The sequence below is a fragment of the Dipodomys merriami genome, unplaced genomic scaffold, assembly GCF_024711535.1.
Source record: "Dipodomys merriami isolate MVZ:Mamm:240054 unplaced genomic scaffold, mDipMer1.0.p SCAF_45, whole genome shotgun sequence".
NCBI classification, from domain to species: Eukaryota; Metazoa; Chordata; class Mammalia; order Rodentia; family Heteromyidae; genus Dipodomys; species Dipodomys merriami.
In genome coordinates, this window is record NW_027206013.1 from 9282282 (window position 1) to 9299583 (window position 17302).

Below are 17302 nucleotides of genomic sequence, written 5' to 3' on the forward strand. Positions count from 1 at the left end.
GAGTCAGGTAGAGTGCGTTTACTTTTGGAGAGGTCACCTGGTGCTGTGTTTCCCTCGCTCTCTCCCAGATTTTCCCTCCTGTCCTCATCCACAGGTTGCATAGTTCATTTTCCACATCGAGGACCCCTGCAGCGTTTGTTCACCTTTGGGTCCACATCTTTAATAAGGATTGACAGCAGATCTCTCCTGATGAATCGCTCTGGTTACAATTGTTCTTATTAGCCTGCATTAGTTACACAAAGTGTGTGGAGGTCTTGCGACATTTCCACACACGTTTACAATGTGTTCTAATCAATCTCGCCTTCTCCCTCCGCTAATTCTGCTCTTACCCCCGTCAATCTGGGTTTGGACTTTCCTTCCCCCCCACCGCTTAGAGGGGCAGCGAGTAATAATAAGCCACGAGCCCAGCCAGGGTACTAAACAGCCAGCAGGCTGGTAGGCGTGGCCCTGGGAGCTCTGACGTCAGCTCCAGGTCCTCCCCCGCGCCCGGCACCGCCCCCCGAGAGGGCGTGGCCTGCATACACCACGCCCCTTCCATGACATCACGGCGCCCCCGCCCCGCCCCGCGCGGCGCCTCCCTCCGGGCGGACGGGCGGCGAGCGGGGAGTCGCTGTGGCGCGGGCCGCGGCGTCGCGCCTGGGCTCGGTAGGTGATGCGGGGCCGCGCGGGGCCTGGGTGGCGGCGGCGGCGGCGGCGGGGCGCGGGGCGGCCTCCGGGCTCGGGATCCTCGGCGTCCTCCGTGCGTCCGCTGGCCCTGCGCGTTGCTCCGGGGACTCCGGGGCTGGAGCTGGGCGCGGGCGGCGCGGGCGGCGCGGTCTGAGGCTCCGCATCGCCGGGGCCCGCGTGCTCCCCGCGTGCGGAGCGGCCGACCCCGGGCCTCGGCTTCCCCGCGCCCCGCGTCCCCCTATCCCGCCGGGGACCGCGCGCGCGCGCGCCCGGGGCCTGCTCACGTGCGGGGCGCCGCGTGTCCCCGCCCGCCGGCCGCGGGGCGCGGGGAAGTTAACTTGGGGCGCCGGGGCGGGGCTCGGTGGGGGGGGGCGGCGGCGAAGGGGCGGAAATCGCGGAGCCCGGCGGAGGGGCCGAGGACACCCCGCTTCCCGCCCGCGGAGTGGGGCTGGGGGGGGGCCGGGAGGGGTGCAGACTTCGGTGCCCACCCCCCCTCCTAGGACGCTGGTCATCCCTTCCTCTTTTACGGAGGTTGGGGAAACTGAGGCTGCGGGGGAGGGGCGGTGTCACGCAACTGTTGTTCCAGAAGTCGCAAAGCTAGTGACAGGCTGAACTAAAGTTCATCTTGAGGCCTCCTGTGTCCTGTGGGGGATGTTGGAGAGGTGGATCGGGCAGACTCCTACTGAAACTTCTGGAACCTTCTGTGGTCCTGAAAGACACCCTGCCCAGGCAGGGTAGATTGCTTCCCGAGTTTAATAACATCCCCTCCCCTCCCCCAAGTATAAGAAACTTTCCCCCTCTGGTATACTTCTTGCTCCCTACCTGCATGGCTGGTGCTGGTATTCTGGGTTCCACCAGAGTCTAGGCCTGAGGGTCCCGTCCGGGGGTGATAGGGGTACAGTCTGGATCACCCTCCCTCCCCCCATTAGTTTCCATGACTACAGAATAGGGTTTGTGGCATTGTCCTACAGAAATTAAGCAGTCTCTCTGAGCTAGTATCCCCTCTGAATCCCAATTCTATATGTGTATGTCTCTTTGTTTCACCTTATTTCTAAGAAGTCTACTTTAAATTTTTTATATCAGCTTTGCTGGGATACTATCCACATATGGCACAGTTCACCTGTTTTTTTTTTTGTTTTGTTTTGTTTTTTTCTTTTGGTTTCTTTTGTGCTGGTATTGGGGTTGAACTCGGGGCCTTGCACTCTTACTCAGCTTTTTCTACTCATGCCTGGTGCTCTACCACTTGGACCGTGCCTCCAGTTCCAACATTTTTACTCATTGACTGGACTTTTCGTGCCTGGGCTGGTTCTGAACTGTGATCCTCCAGATCTTAGCCTCCTGAGTTACTAGGATGACAGGCATGAACCACAGACCCCCCTCCCCCCAGCTAAAAATGAGTGGCTTTGGTGTGTTAGTTGGAAATGATTGTCCATTTCTCAGTAAACCAAGTGCCACGTTAGGGGAATGGTGGTTCTGCATGTCCCCAGGGAGATCTCTCTGTTCTCATGAGCATCATGAAGGGGAGCAGAGCTCAGGCCTGGTGTGTGGTTCGTCCAGGCATTCATGTTCACAGCAGTGTGCACCTAGTGCCTGGCAAGATGGCACTGACAGTGGGAGGTGGAAGTACTAGGTTAGCAGGGCCCTTCCATTTCTGAAGCCCCCCCCCCTGCCCTGTTTCCTAGATTACAGCCCCAGGTCTGTCTCCCTGGTCCAGGATCATCCTGAGCTTGCCTGTACCCTCATGGACCTTCCTGCTCACTCTCAAGTGACTTTCCTGGGTGAGAGTGGGAGGGCCTCCCCGTTGGTGTCACCCCCCCCAAGACTGAGATGCGCTGTCCTGAGTTCCAGGTGCTCTTGACACACAGATACCCCCCCATTGCTGTCCTCTTGGACATCACCCCCGACGTGGAGCCCCCCCCCCACCTTTTCCCAGCTGGTCAGAGAGGGGAGACTGCGTGGAAGAGCCGGGGTCAGATGCTGTGTTTTTACAGAGAAAGTTCCTCAAAGCAGTCAGTTCTCAGGAGATCAGACTTGTAGTCAGTCAGCTGGCTTGAGGGCTTAACTCAGGATCTGTGTGCATGTGCCAGGGCCCCAGGGAATTGCCTGGGGTCACCTGGGCAGCTGTCATCTGAGACCTGCTGGGCCTCTGCCCTACGCACTGAATTGGGCTCCGTGCATGTTTACTCATGTTGCTGGCTTACCCTTCCTTGTGCTTTGGAAATCCTGCATTCCCATCCATCAGGACAGCAGCAGGGAAACGGGGACAGAGTGAGGAGTCCCTGGACAAGCAAGGGAAGCTTGGGGTAGTTGTGATCCTCAGATCTCAGCCTCTTGAGTCATGCGGATGTAGATATAAGCCCCCAGTGCCTGGCTAGAGAGGCTCTGATTTGCCCTAGGGCATCATGGAGGCTGCCCTAGGTAACCACAGCCTGTGGTCTCCCCGATTGCCACCTGTGTCTGCTGCCAAAGGTCTCAGGCTGCACACAGAGACGTTCACCCACCTGAGGCCACAGCAGATGAAGCTTGGGTACCTGCTCCTCCCCTGCCCCCTGTCAGGTCTCCCCACCCCCAACTATGGCCTGTGGTGGGTTTGTGGGAATGAGTCATTCCAAAGAGACGGACCAAGCCCCAGAAATTGCAGGGGAGGCCCCGAGGCCGGTGCCCGCAGGCCCCGGGGAGCGTCTGGCCTGGGAGGAGCTGCGTCTAGCTCCCTGTGCTCCCGTGGCCACTGCCAGCCTGTCTGCCAGCTGAATTCTCGCATCCACCAGACTTTCTGACCCAGGCTGTTGCTGCAGCCAGAAAAACAGGCCGGCAGCCAGAATTAGGCCAGGGGATGGCATGCTCTTGGCCTGCATGAGAGGCAGGTCTGGGCCCTGGAGCTATCGCTGCTCTGAGCATGGCCCCCTGGGCTGTGAGTGGGAAGGGGGTAGTGGTAAAGTACTGAACTGGGTCCCGGGCAAAAGCCTGGCCCTGGTGTGAGATGAATTCTCTGACACAGCCACTGTAGCCCCTGGGGGCCTGCACTTCCCCAGCAGCCAGACAGGGACAATCACAGCTAATGTCACCCAGGGCTGGCTGGCTGCCAGGCCCCTTGTAGTAGCTTCCTGCACCTGAGCACAGCAAATTCTTCCAACAGTCCTATGACAGAGGAGCCCCATGCCACCCAGCCAGCAATCAGCAGAGATTGGCTTTGAACCCCAAGCCTGTCTGTCTTCTTCATTTCTCAACCTGAGACCAATGCAATTGTTCATCCTAAGGCTTAGCACACAAAACCACCCAGCATTGCTAGTCATAAATCCTCATTAATGCTCACACATTCTGTCTGTCTACACTTCCTTGTGGATGGATAGACAAGCAGGACTCTTCCCCTCCCCCCCCCCACATTCCCCTCTGCTGAGCAGTGGATAAGACCTTGAGGTGACTGAGACCCGACTCTCCCTCCAAATTGCTGTGTGACCCTCGGCAGAATGCTTCCCCTCTCTGAACTTGTTTCTCTACCTGCTTACACAGATGTGCTTAGCCTGCAATGTGGTTATGGTTGAGCTCCCAGGCTGTGTGGCTTCTCTGTGGTTTTAATTGAGCCAGTGTTCCAACATTTCTAGAGAAAAATTCCCATTTCTCACTTTTCTTGGAAACTCAGGAGCTTGGGCCAAACTGAGCAGCCTGAAGCTTCCTTTAGAGGTGGATCTCCTGGCCACCAGGGTGCCTGGCACTGCCCGTGGTCACTTGAGGGACCCGACTGCCCCTGTCCTCCGACCCCCCCCCACATATGTGTTTGCACACGCACACACACGCACACACACACATACACACACACACACACACACACACACACACACACACACACACACCCTGGGCCTGCTGATGTCACCTGAACAAGCAGTTCTTTGGCTTTTAAGACTTTTTCTTTTCCTTCTAACTACTGCTTCTGATGTTTTCCAAAGTGCCTTCCAGCTCTGCTTTTCCAGGACGAACACAGGAGGCTGGCTGGGGCCTCCCGCCCCCATGGCCACCGTGGGAAGCTCCTCCAATGGAACGCTTCCTTGCCCGCTTCAGGACCCTGGTCCAGGTCCCCTCCTCGCCTGCAGGGAGAGGCCTGGGAGCAGCAGAGGCCCCTGGGCCGTGCCCCGACGGGCGGGAGTCTGTGATCACCACACTCTCCTCTATCCTTCTCTGTCCCCATAAGCTACCAGGGAAGCCTTTGTGACCAGCTTCCCTCTTTCCCCAAAAGCTGAGGTTGGGGGACAGTGGGGTCACTTTCCAATTGTCACACAGGCCTGAGGTGGTGGCACTGGGATTTGAACTCTCTCAGCTGAGGTTGTGGAGGCTGCCGGGAGCTGGGTGCATGGCAGTGCCATCGGTGGCCCTCGGCCTGCTGGTGGGGTGAGGGCAGGTGGCAGCTGCTCAGCCAGAGGAGGGGGACAGGGCCTGAGGAGCAGCAGGCCCAGAGGAGGGAGACAGGGCCTGAGGAGCAGCAGGCCCAGAGGAGGGGGACAGGGCCTGAGGAGCAGCAGGCCCAGAGGAGGGGGACAGGGCCTGAGGAGCAGCAGGCCCAGAGTTCTGGAGTGACATGATACAAGAAGGGAAAAAGGGTACCCCATCTATGACCTGTGATGTCGACCCAGGAAGTCAGGTCCGAAAGCCCCTCAGCCCATCCTACACATGCGCACCGGGAGTCTTGTTACGGGGTGACCCAGGGCCTCACGCATGCAAGGCAAGCCCTCTACCACTGAGCCACCTTCCCAGCCCCTCATTGTCCTTAATAATGCTCAAAGCGCATTAACAATGTGACAGTGTGTTGCTGTGTTTAATCGCTAGTTACTCAGGGCCAGATTTATCCATTAAACTATTTAGCAAGCGTAGAGAATAAGGTGCGTGAGGATTCTGACTGGCTTTGGTTTGGGGGGTCTTCCGGGGATCTGGGAATGCAGCCCCTCCTCTGTGGGTGAGGGGGTGGTGCCTAGCTACAGAAGAGACCAGGGGTCCACAAAGCAGACGATACTCCTGGTCTGGTCGTTTACCGAAAACCCGCCAACCCCGCTTGGGTTCCCGCAGCTCGCAGGGTTTTGTGGTGTGGCGAGTTTCCCATGGTTAATGAAAGCCGTAACTCTTGCAGGGAACACTTGTGCTCACCCTGGGAGCCTCGCTCTGGCTGTGGTTGGCTGTGTCATGGGCGTCGCAGAGGTGGCCCTGAGCAGCGTCCCTGGAGGGCCTGTGGTTCACAGGGGCAGGGGCCTGCCAGTGACAGAGCCACAGGCCTTCTGTTTGGGTTTCATCTCTCTGAGGGTATCCACCCCTTCATTCTCCATTCATCCCCTCTCCCAGTCAGTGGGCAGACCACACTGGGACAGGAGGGGGGGAGGGGTCTTGTTGCCAGGAGTCAGGGTCGCCATGGGCACAGAAGCTACCAGAGGAGTCGCCCTGCACCTTGGAGGATGCAGTGTGGTGCTGCTGGGGGGGGGGGGGGGCAGGCAAGTCTTCCTGGAGGAGGAAGTGTGAATCCAGGAGGAGTTAGCTGGGCTGGGGAGGGCCCTGCAGGCTTCCTGGCAAGGGAAGGGGGTGAAGGGGGGAGAGCCACAGGCCCCAAGGTGTGGAGGTGGGAGAGATGCTGCGTGGCCTGGTGGGTTTGGTGTTCAGGGCACAGCCATGTTGGTGTCTGCGGTTGGTTGGGCGGGTAGCGGGGAAGAGCGTTAAAACTGGATGAAGTCACTGTAGAGCAGAGCTGCAGGTGCTGGGCAGAGGACCTGGCTTTGCCTAGAGATCACAAAATGAATCGATCCCCTTCCCCTCCCCCGTCCCACTGGGGGGGGGTGGGGGGCTTCCAGGAGGAAGCGCCCCCTACCCGCTGCTCTTCTCTCCACCTACTCCCCTGTGTCTTACGGGTCTTGCCTGGGCAGCAGCCTCCAGCCCACTCCTGTGGTACAGATTTCACCCTGACTCGGACTTTTTTAACAAGATGTAGTTGTGCTGCAGCCATAGAGCCGGGCTTCCTTTGAAAATAGACTTTGACCATGCTTAACAACAAACGAATGAGCCAGGGGGTTCTGGGAGTAGCCAGGGTCAGAGAGGCTGTCCCCTGTAGATATGCGTTGGGGAGCCCCCGGGACAGGCCTCCCCTGGACCCCAGGAGCTTGGCCTTGGGTGAGGCCTTGCTCCTTGAGGCTCAGGCCTTAAAGCTGAGCACACTTGTCTGGAACCACGGCCCAATGGCGCCCAAGGGCTCAGTGTGTCTGTGTTCGGGCTTTTCCCGTCCCCTATCACCTCTGCTTTGTGCCTCTGCCCCCCATTTATGTCTCCCATCCTGCTCCCCTGCTGATCTCTGCCCCTTCCCGGCTTCTCTCCATGTCTGCTGGCTCTCTCCTGATCCCTTCAGCCCCGGCTGGCGCTCTCCGCCTCCATCTGTCCCCTCAGCCCACCACACTTCCCCCTTCCCGCCTCATGCCTATGCACACACACACACACACACACACACACACACACACACACACACACACACACACACACACACACACACACACGCGCGCGCGCGCGCGCGCGCGCGCGCGCGCGCGCGCGCGCACGCACCTGGCAGCATGGCCGAGGGTGAAGAAGCCCCACTCAGGCCACGGGAGGCCCTGGAGGTCAGGTGCCACGCCCCCCCACCTGCCCGGGTTGGGGAGGGCAGGGCTGTGGGAGGAACAGGAAGCTGGTGTCAGCGGGAGGCGGGAGGCCGGCGGGAACCCTGGCACGGAGCGGCACCACAGCAGCGCGAGCACATAGTAGGCCAGCAGTGCCTGCTTGCAGGGTTCTGGGTGTGTGTGTGGGGGGGATGACTGAGGTTTAACAATGAGCCCAGCCCTCTCCTCTCCCACGGCATACGCAGTGTCCTGTCCACATGTGGACGTGAGGATGGAGTCTGGGAGGACATAGCCCAGGAGCTGGAGCTGCATGGGGGTGGTCAGCTGGGGGGGGTGGGCAGGGAGGTGGCCTCGGGGTGTCCTGTGAAGCCCCTCGGGAGATGGAAGTTCCCCCCGAGGCCTGGCTCATGCCCCTGGGATAAGCAGGGGAGCCGGGCAGCTGACCTCAGTGCCTTCGGCGTCTTCCAGGTGAGAGTGTAGATGGGGTTCATGGAGACCTCTGACCTTAGGTCATCAGGCCAGGGCCAGCTGCTCACCACCGCTGGAACCTCAGTTTACCCAGCCTAAGGGGTGTGGTGGGAGAGCTTATGTTCCAGATGGATTCTGCTCCGGCTGTCACCCTCACCCCGCCCGGCAGCTCCCCCCAGGCAGGGCTCTGCCTCTGGGCTCATCTGTGAAATGGAAAGGGAGCCCCTCTGGGGCCATCTTGGATTAGTGGTGAGCTGTGGAGCCTTGGATGAGCTCCTTGCTCTCGTGACTCACTCTCTGTTCATACCTCCCTGCGTGCCGGCTGCCCTCCGGCACCCGCCAACACCACTGCCACCCTCAGACCGGCCCCGAGGCCGCCCTTCCTGCTGCATTTGCACCTGCCACATCCCTGGCTCCTCCCTCCTCGTTCCGGGACCCCACTCCGGATGTGCCGTCCCCTCTCCCACTCTTCTGTTTGACTCAGGTAGGCGCCAGCAAAGACCCAGGTATCCAGGATGGTGCCTCACAGTTCCTGCTATGACGTGTGGCAGGCAGAGGCCAGAGCGTGGTCCCGTGAGACCCCAGTGAAAGCTGGGGTGCTGCATCCTGTGGCCCTGGGCAGATCTCGTCTAGGGTGGTGCGGCCTTGGGCTGCTCTGTGCCTGCATTGGAAAAGGACCCCGGCCCCACGAACATGGGTGGGGTTCTGTCATGGCTCATGAGATCTCATTGGAGCAGCAAACACTGCTGGTGCCAGCGGTGAACACAGATCCTCTCTTCCTTGAGGTCAGACTCCTGGGGCAGAGTGAAGGCCTGGCACACAGGGAGGCCGCAGACGTCAGGCCTTGGCATCTCGGGTAGTCCTGTGCACCGGGGGGAAGGGGTGCGTGTGGGAGATCTACCGGCAGAAGGCCATTCCCAGTGGGCATGGGGGGGCACACCTCCCGGGTCCCTTCCAGCCCAGGGTAGTGGTGGCCATTTCCTGGGGTGGAGGTGAGCAGCGTGGGGCCTGGTTGGAGCCCATGTTGTGGAGGGCGTGAGCACCAGGCTCTGTTTCTTGCTGCCGCCTTTGCCCTGTCTGCTCCTGGGGAACCTGTCCTCTTAGAACGGGGCCAGGAGAAGGCCACGGAGGACTTGGCGACGTGAGCTGCTTCCGGACATCGCGCCACCCCCAGCTGGCCCACCTTAACGGTGGACTTGGCGCCATTGGGATTGCGGCACTCTCAAGCCAGATGCCCAAGAGCCACCCCTCCCTCCGGGCCTCAGCCGCCTGCAGCAGGCTGCTCCTCGTAATCAATTCTCAGCAATGAGAATATTGTTGCAGGCGGGGAAACTGAGGCTTGGAGATACCATGGACTCTCCGGATGGCATTGGGGCTCTGGGCAAATGGACAGGGCTGCTCAGAGACTTCCCTGGGAGAAGGTCCAGGCTCCTAGGCTGCCTCCTCCTGGAGCTTGCTGGAGTCTCTACCAGTTTACACTTCCTGTCTGCCCTTCCTGCTTCCTGGAGGCAGAGTCACAGGCTATGGGGGGGGGGGGATGTGTAGTCCCAGTACTTGCAGCCTCAGAACTGGGGCCTCTCCCAAGCCCCTCCCAGCCTGCAGTAGCATGCCCAGCTCTCACAGAACCAAGCCTAATGCCTTGCAGACACCCTGTGAAGACCTTAAGGGTGAAGGCCATCTTCCTGGGAAGCATATCCACAGCTGGTGTTGACCCTCACTTGCTTAGTTCTAGGTCAAGCCTCCCCCGTTTCCCTCCCCCTCTTCCTCCCATGCCCTGGTAGAGGACGTCACTATGAAGAACTGATGGGGTGGGGGTGGGGGCGGGGTGGGGCCGGCAGGAAGGGGAAGTTAGGCAAAGACTTTCTAAGCAGAAAATACCAGGTACCCGTCTAGCTTTCTGTGAACACACTCTCCAGGTGGCTTCCGGTGTGGAAACAGCTGTCCGACTCTGAGAGGAAGTAAGACCGCTGAGCTGACTCCAGCCTCACCCACAGCCCTCGCTCGATATGACTGAGTCAGAATCAGGCAGGAAGCCAGCCGGCCGCCCGTGGCTTACACCTGTAATCCTCGCAGCTCTGGAGACTGAGCTCTGAGGATCCTGGTTCTTATCTCCAGTGAACCACCAAAAAGTGGGAAGCGAGGTGTGGCTCAAGTGGTAGAACTTGCTAGTAGTGAGCACAAAAGCTCAGGGTTTAGTGCCCAGGCCCTGAGTTCAAGACCTAGAACTGGCACACAAAACCAAACCAAAACAAACGTCTGTTAGGAACCTGGGGACAACCTAGAGGTAAATATGCCAAGGTCTAGAAGGGCCTGCTATGCGCCTGTCAGGCCGTGGGAGAAGTGTTCAATCCAGAATAACCAGGTAGAAGATAAGCCAAGTTACTGACTCAGGTAAATGCAAGTCCAAAGGCATGGTCCCCTTCCGATGCCACTGTATCCAGTGCTCCATGGCACACTGTGTCTTTTACTGTCTCTGTGTTGGCTGGGATGTTAGATTATTTGCCAGAAAACCACGCAGACCCTAGGTACAGAAAACAAAGAAAGGTTTATAGCCGGGAAATGGGCTGGCAAGACCCCTTCTCACGAGGGAGAAGTGAGAAGAAGCGCCAGCTATTGTCTGAGGTGACCTATATAACCTAGGAGGTTTAGGAGGGGCTAGAAGGGGCTAGGAGGCAGAGACCCTGGTGTGGACGTGTGGGCCAGGGGCTTCATCATGGCGGACTAGATTTATGGCTGCTGTCCAAATAGTAGATAAGGAGTCCTGCAGCTGCCCAGACTTGAAGGTCACTCTAAGGGGCTCTTGTTGCCTTAGATGGGGGTAGCTGCCCCAGATAAGTGCCATCCCAAGGTAGAGGGGGCTGGAGGCTGATTATTTACTGCCTTTACTACATGGGCCTAGTGTTGCCTAGGAAGGGAGCGTGCGAAACTGTGGAAGGGGAGGGAGTGTGCTAAGCTCTGGGAAGGGAGCTCACTGGGCTAACACGAGCATTGTACTGTGGTGGTGTCATTCCAGGCATGCTCACCCAGAGGACAGCTCCAGCTGGGGAGCCTGGGCTCAGCTGCATGCTTAGCCATCTCAGCAGGGAGAGAGCCCCTTCCCCTGTCATTCCTGGAAATCCTCAGAATCCACTTGGAGTCTTTCTCTATGGGCTTTGGAGCCCTCTTACCAGACAGACCTCCGGGGTGGACCTAGCTGCGTTCTGGACACAAGGACCTATCATCTAAGAGAAGTGCCTGAATTCTGGACAGGCTTCCCACGGCTGACACGTGGGCCCTTCTGGATTCCCCTCTGGAGGGAGAGTGGGAGGAGGAGCTAGAGAGTCTTCCAGGCTCCCAGGGTGCTGTTTGGCCAGAGAGGTTGAGTAATTTTGCCTAAGGTGACACAGCAGTCTGATTTCCAGCTCTAGTCTGTTTTCCTGCAGGAACTGTTCTCTCTCTCCTGTTATCTAAGGGGACTTGGGAACCAGTGAAGGTGGCCTGGGGGACGGGAGGGAGCACCCTGGGGCGCTCCCTCCGCCTGGAGGCCTACTTTCTAGGGTGGGAAAGGGGGGTCAAAGTGCAGAGTGCTGGAGGGAGCCTGGGGGGCGGGCTGTGACCCGGCAGGATGTTAACCTCCTCGGGGTGTTCAGCAAAACCTTCTTGAAAAGCTGATGCTGGAGTTGGGTAAAGTCCTGGGAAAGAGGGTGTTACTGATATTAGTTAGGGCTCCTGGTTAACAGACAGCCAGCTTTGGGATTAGTCACCAGTACCTGCAGGGTAGAGATGCCTTCAGGCATGGCTGGCTCCAGGGGTCTAACAACAGGGATTTCCATCTCTTGCCTCTGTCTTCCTGGACTGGCTTTGTTCTCAGGCAGACTGTGCAGGTACTAACTAGCTAGTGATCCCCCCACCCCCCATTCCTTGCCCTGTGCCCTGGTTTAGACTCCTGGGTGGGGGGGGGGGGACTGGAAAAATTCCAGCCTGCCCTTGTTGACCTATATGGGCTCAGGTGTCTACACTGAGGCCTGAGGTCGAGCGCTGTGATTGGCCAGGCCTGGGCTGTGCGTCCATACTGTGCAAAGTGGGCAGAGAAGGAGGTCAGGGGAGTCCGGTGTGCATGTTGCTTCGAGGCCGGGCGGCAGGGGCCCGAGGTGCCTTTAGCCTCTGACATGTGGTGAGGCGGCAGGGCCGGATAGGCTGAGAGGTGGGACAGGGTGGTGGGGCTCGTGAGGTGGAGGCCACCCTGGGCAGCAAGCGGGGAGGTGTTCTGGGGTGTTCTGGCTGGGGAACATCTTGGGAGCTGGCTCAACATGGTGAGGGCTGCTGTCTGGGGGCTGAGACTACGGGGGGAGGAGTGACATGGTGAGTTGGTATTTATTTTTATTTTTGTCAGACATGGGACTTGAACTCGGGGTCTGGGCGCTGTCCCTGCGCTCTTCAGCTCAAGGCTAGTGCTCTACCACTTTGAGCCACAGTGCCACTTCTGGTTTTCTGGTGATTTATTGGAGTTAAGAGTCTCACGGCCTTTCCTGCCCAGGCTGGCTCTCAACTGCGATCTTCAGATCTCAGCCTCCTGAGTAGCTAGGATGACAGGTGTGAGCCACCGGTGCCCGGTGAGTTGGTATTTAATAGTGGCGGCTGAGGGCTGGTAGTGGCGGGGGCTCCAGGGAAGGAAGGGTGCAGAGGAGACCTGCTGAGCCCCGTGCCCTGCCCGAGGGTGGTGGTGACTATGGAACGCCAGTGTTCAGTACCACCATGCACACTCGAGATGAGGCTCAGCAAGCTTGGAGCCGCTGGGTTCAAATCCCAGCCCTGCCCCAAACAACCCCAATTATAAGGAAGTGCCAAGGAGACACAGCCTAGGGCTGGGGCTGGCCTGTGGGCTTATGGCTCAGTGGCCATCAGGACAGAGCGGGACAGGAGAGTGGCAGGCAAGGCGGACGGATGTGGGGGCCGGGCCCGCAGGTGGCTGGGACACAGGACACAGGCGGGAAGGATGCGCTTGCTTGTGCGTTTGAGGACAATGAGAAGCCTGAGTGGCCACAGGTGACAGGAGCAGGGCAGAAGGGGACGGTGGCGGGCTCTGGAAGGTTCAGCGCAGAGGAGGATGGTGGCTGGACTGGGTCTTCAGGAGGTCACCAGAGGGAGATGGAGACAGGCCTGACTCAACTGGCCAGCTCGGCCTCCTGCAGCCAGAGCCAGGCCCGCGGGGACCAGGCTGGGCCGTGACACCCGGAAAACACACAAAGGCCCCTGGGGACAGGGCTGCAGCCCAGCAGCGGCAGATCTGACCCCGGTTTAAAGGCCAAGTCCGATCTGCAGTTGCGTTGACCTGTGTGGGGTGGGAACAAAGTTGCCCTGAAGGTTTTTGGCCGGAGCACAGACAGAGCTGGAGCGGCGGCCGGTGAGGAGAGCAGAGCACACCACAGGCGGGGACCCACCTGTGGCCATGCATGTGATGCTCTAGTACCTGTGCCAGGTAGCTGGACATTCTGTCCACTGCTGTGGGAAGACGGGAGGAAGCCAGCCAGACCTGGGTGCCGGCCACAGCCATGGCTACGGGTGCAGAGGATGAGCCTGGGGCTGTCCGTGTCGAGATCTGGGGTGTGGGTGGCAGCATGGAAGGCCAAGACTCTTGGCACCCGACACTGAGTGGAGACCTGACCAACGCAAGGGGGTGGCTGGGAAAGGGGGGGGCTAGAGATGGGGCCCCCATTTAGGCAGCAGCCCCCTCCTCCTCGCAGTGTGTGCAAGTGGGCGCCTGGCAGGTTTTCTGAATAAGGTGTGGACGTGTGATTGGAACCCTGATCCCCAGAGGGGCCTAGCACTCTCCCACCCCTCCAGGGACCCCCATAGCCAGGAACCACCCCTTTTGCTTGCACTGGCATCTGTGCAGCCTGCCAGGCTCCTTCCCGATGGGTCCTGGATATTGCCCCGGCAACGGGGCAGTTTTGCAGTGGATCCTGCAGTCAGCAGGGCTGACGGGCACACCCTGTGTGCCCTGGTGCACGCTTGCACTGGACTGGCGGGCCCTGCCCGGGGCCGTGTTGAGCTGTGGTCTGAGCTGGTTTCCCAGGGACGCCGGGTTTACCCTCCCTGAAAGAGCAGGAGGAGTCTGCCCGCATCCTGTCCTCGCTGACACTTGCTCTGGTCTCAGTTTAGCTCTCAGGGTTTGCAGATCCCATGTGTTCTTCCCATTTGGGGTAGATAATGAGATGAACTTCTTTTACCAATTAGCTCTTCGAGATAGCCCATTGAACTGTTGCAATTCCTGGCCTTTGCATGTAGATTTCACCGAGTTCTTTATATATTCTGACAGACACACGCAGCTGGTTTAAGGTGTATTGTAAATATCATGTGGCGTTTGATTTGCTCATCCAGGGGAGAGACTAGAGTTTTGAGCGTGGAAGTTGCTAATTTGTGGGTAAGCCCTCAGTTTCCCTCTCTAAACATGGCAGGTGTTCCCCCTCACCTGGTATATAAACAGAGTGGCGACCCCCCTTTTTCTTGGATGAAGAAGCCATGAACTAAGATGGACAAATTGTCTCAGTGGGACTTCTCAGCCCACGTCGCTTTTCCCCCCTTCAGACAGTTCTAGAAGTCCCTACTAATTGCCTGCTGTAATACCAGTCTCAGGCCTGGCACCGGGAATACACCGTGATTCCTTCCCTTGAAGGAGTTCAGTGGGGACGGGAGGCTGTGGGAGCCCAGGGCAGGCCCCGATCAGGCTGCACGATCTCGGAAGGCTTCCTGGAGGAGGAGGCTGCCAGTGGAGGCCACCTGTACTGTCAGGCTCAGGCTTGGGTGTGTTTGTGCAGCAGGCACCAAGTGGTACCCGGGCGATGACCCCCCCACTTCCCTTGGGGGAACTGGCGTCCCACTGCACATTGGCACTGCCTGGGAATGTGGGCTCTGGGAGTGGGCGGAGGCAGGAAGTTGTGGGTATCATGAGCACACAAGGAGTCCCACCTCAGAGGACCTGGGAGGCCCTGAGTGCCGGGAGGGAAAGGTGGGGTGCACGCAGAGTACCAGCTGTGGTCCCGCAGCCCCGGCCTGAGGAAGGCCCGGCTGGGGGCGCTGTTGTCTGGGGACTGCCCTGCCCCTTGGTACTCATAGTCCCCCTCAGCAGCAGGTGGTGGGAGCCGTTTTCCAGGGGAGGAAACTGAGGCTGGCGTATACAGCTGGCTAGAGCAGAGCCAGACCCCTCTCCCCCAGTCCCAAGCCTCCACTGCCTGCACACTTCCTGGTGGCACCTGTCCATGCGCCGTGGGCAGGCCTGCCCTATGCCCTGCCTGAGTGCACATTAGTGGGCACAGAGCCTTGGCTGCCAGCACTTGGATGCCAGCCCACTCGGCCTGTCCGTCCCCTCCTCGCTCCAAGCACCTGGGACTTGCAGAGTGGCAGAGCAGGCAGGGGACACGGCAGATGCCGGTGCAGAGACCAGAGCTCGCAAGCCGGAGCCAAGAGGAGCCTCAGTCCCCACCTCTGGAAAATGGGAGGGACCATCAGCTTGGCCAAGTTGGTACAAGAGGAGCTGTGGGTGGGCATGGCAGGGGCACCCGGGCACGGGGGGCTGGGGGCGCCGACCCGCACAGCCAGGGCCCCGGGATGGGCTGGATGGTGAGGTCCCAGGTGATCCTGCCGCTTGCCGGTCTCTAGCCAGGTCCCTGGGACTGTCACCTGGCACGCAGGACGTGTTCCCGGGGTGGGTGCCTGTGTCCTTGTGTTAAAGCCGAGAGGAGAGGGCCACGGGTGTCCATCAGTCGGCCTTGGCTTCCTGGTGCGCGTGGACGCAGCACTGGCAGCTGGCGGGAGCAGCCTGCATTGTCTCCACCCGGTGCCTGAGCCCTCCGGGCTGGGTGGCTTTGCTCGTCTGTCCTCCAGCTCTGGGTAGGACAGAGCTGACATGGACAAGACCAGGCAAGTGTCCACAGACTGTGGAGAATGCAGGGCCTCTGAGCACGGCAGGGCACGTGTAATTGCTCTCAGATCTGAGTGTGTGACGTCCTAGGAAGAGACTCCTAGGGAAAGAGGGAATGAGAACAGGACTGCAGAGTTAGCTCCAAAGAGACTTGTAAGCCTCAGGTCAGGCGCAGTGGCTCATGCCTGTAATCCCAGCCTCTTGGGAGACAAAGATTGGGTGCTACCCCGATCGCAGCTAGCCTGAGCAACAAAAGTTTAGTGAGGGCCCGTCTCAAATCACAAGCCAGGTGCGGTGGCTTGTGTATGTAATCCCGGCTGCGAAAACCCTGAGGCCTAAACTGAAAAGTAACTGAGCACTGAGGCCATGGTGGGGGGAAGGGGTGCTGCCCAAGCTCCCCCAACTTGTTGTTGGGTGCCTGGCGTTGACTGGCGTGGCTGGCACGCTGGCGGCAGGCTGGCAGGGGTGGGGTGGGGTGGTGCTGTGGTTTTGCCCCTCTGCTGGGAGGATGTTGGCGGGGTGGTCCCTGCTGGTGGGGCGGGCTGTCAGCCCTGGCAGCTTCCCCGTCCTCCTGGCCCCCTTGAACTCCAGCGCTGCCGTGCTCACGGGTCCCCAGCAGTCCCCAGCCCAGCCGCTCCTCCTGAGCCAGCCGGGTTGGCGCTGTAGGAACTACCGTGGGCTCGGCTTGGGGTAGGTGACGTCCAGCTCCAGTCTGACAGTGAGTCCCAGCACCCTCCTCTGATGTTTGTTTTAGCGTTTGCAGACGTGGGCATGTTTGTAGAGACTGAATGGGTGGAGCTCCGGCCTGGTCTGCCAGTGAGGGTCCCAGCGCGGGGCCGCAGCACCCCCGGCCTCTGGCCCCTCCTTGCTCTGTCGCTCCTCCCCCTTCCCCTCAGGGCTGGCCTCGGCCGGCACCAAAGCACAACAGGCTCCCGGCTTCCAGAGCGACACAGTAAACCTAGAAATCCACACATGGTGGGTTTTCCTCTGACGCCCAGTGAGAACATGGCACCTGCTCCCTGGTCCATGCAGTGCCCTGGTGGGATCAGATCACTTCTTTTTTTTAATCATCAGAGATCTCCCAGTGGCGTTAGGGTATGATGAATCCTTACACGTACTTCCTAATGGCTGCCCTGTGGAGCACTTAATTAGTCCCTAATTAGAGACCAGAGACTTGTAACCTCAGGTCCTGCCCTCCTCTTGCCAGTCCTTCCCAGCGTCTGACTCTGAGTCACCACCACAGAGCTGCACTGCAAGCCAGGTGGCTCAGCCTGAGGACCCTCAGGGAAACTGAGGCTGCTGTACTTGACCTCCCCCCCCCCCACAGCCAACTGTGGCCCACAGCCCCTCCTTCAACTGCTTAGCCCCGGCCCACCAAGTGGTGGTCTCTCTCTGGTGTCTCTTGCAATGATGCTGAGCCCCCATGGTGAGGGATGGAGCAGGACTGGCTGGCTGGAAGGAGGAGCGGTTAGAAGAGGTCAGGGTAGCCTGTGGTGGCCGGCTGTGCCGCACTGGCCAAAGAAAAGTGGGCATCCTGCCGGGCACAGCTTGTGCCCAGCTCTGGGTACTGGCAGAGCCGCCTGGGTGGCTGAGACCAGCTGGGCTGCGTGCTTTCTGATCCTGGAGTGTGGACAGCCCTGACCCCTTGCTC

The 17302-nt window shown here is 59.6% G+C and overlaps 1 protein-coding gene across 2 annotated transcripts in view; it reads left to right on the plus strand.

Moving 5' to 3' along the window:
- The first annotated feature begins 580 nt into the window (after positions 1-580).
- The window catches only part of Tpst2 (tyrosylprotein sulfotransferase 2), a 30110-nt gene continuing 13388 nt past the window's right edge, over positions 581-17302 (plus strand). Inside the window, exon 1 of one of the 2 annotated variants that reach the window (XM_069994621.1) lies at positions 581-645. Coding sequence is in view for 1 of the 2 variants with exons in the window: in XM_069994620.1 (XP_069850721.1) it covers positions 15223-15248 (26 nt within the window). In the remaining variant the exon portion in view is untranslated. Of the gene's footprint in view, positions 646-15086; positions 15249-17302 lie in introns of those variants that run through there. The other variant, XM_069994620.1, reaches the window with a different exon arrangement.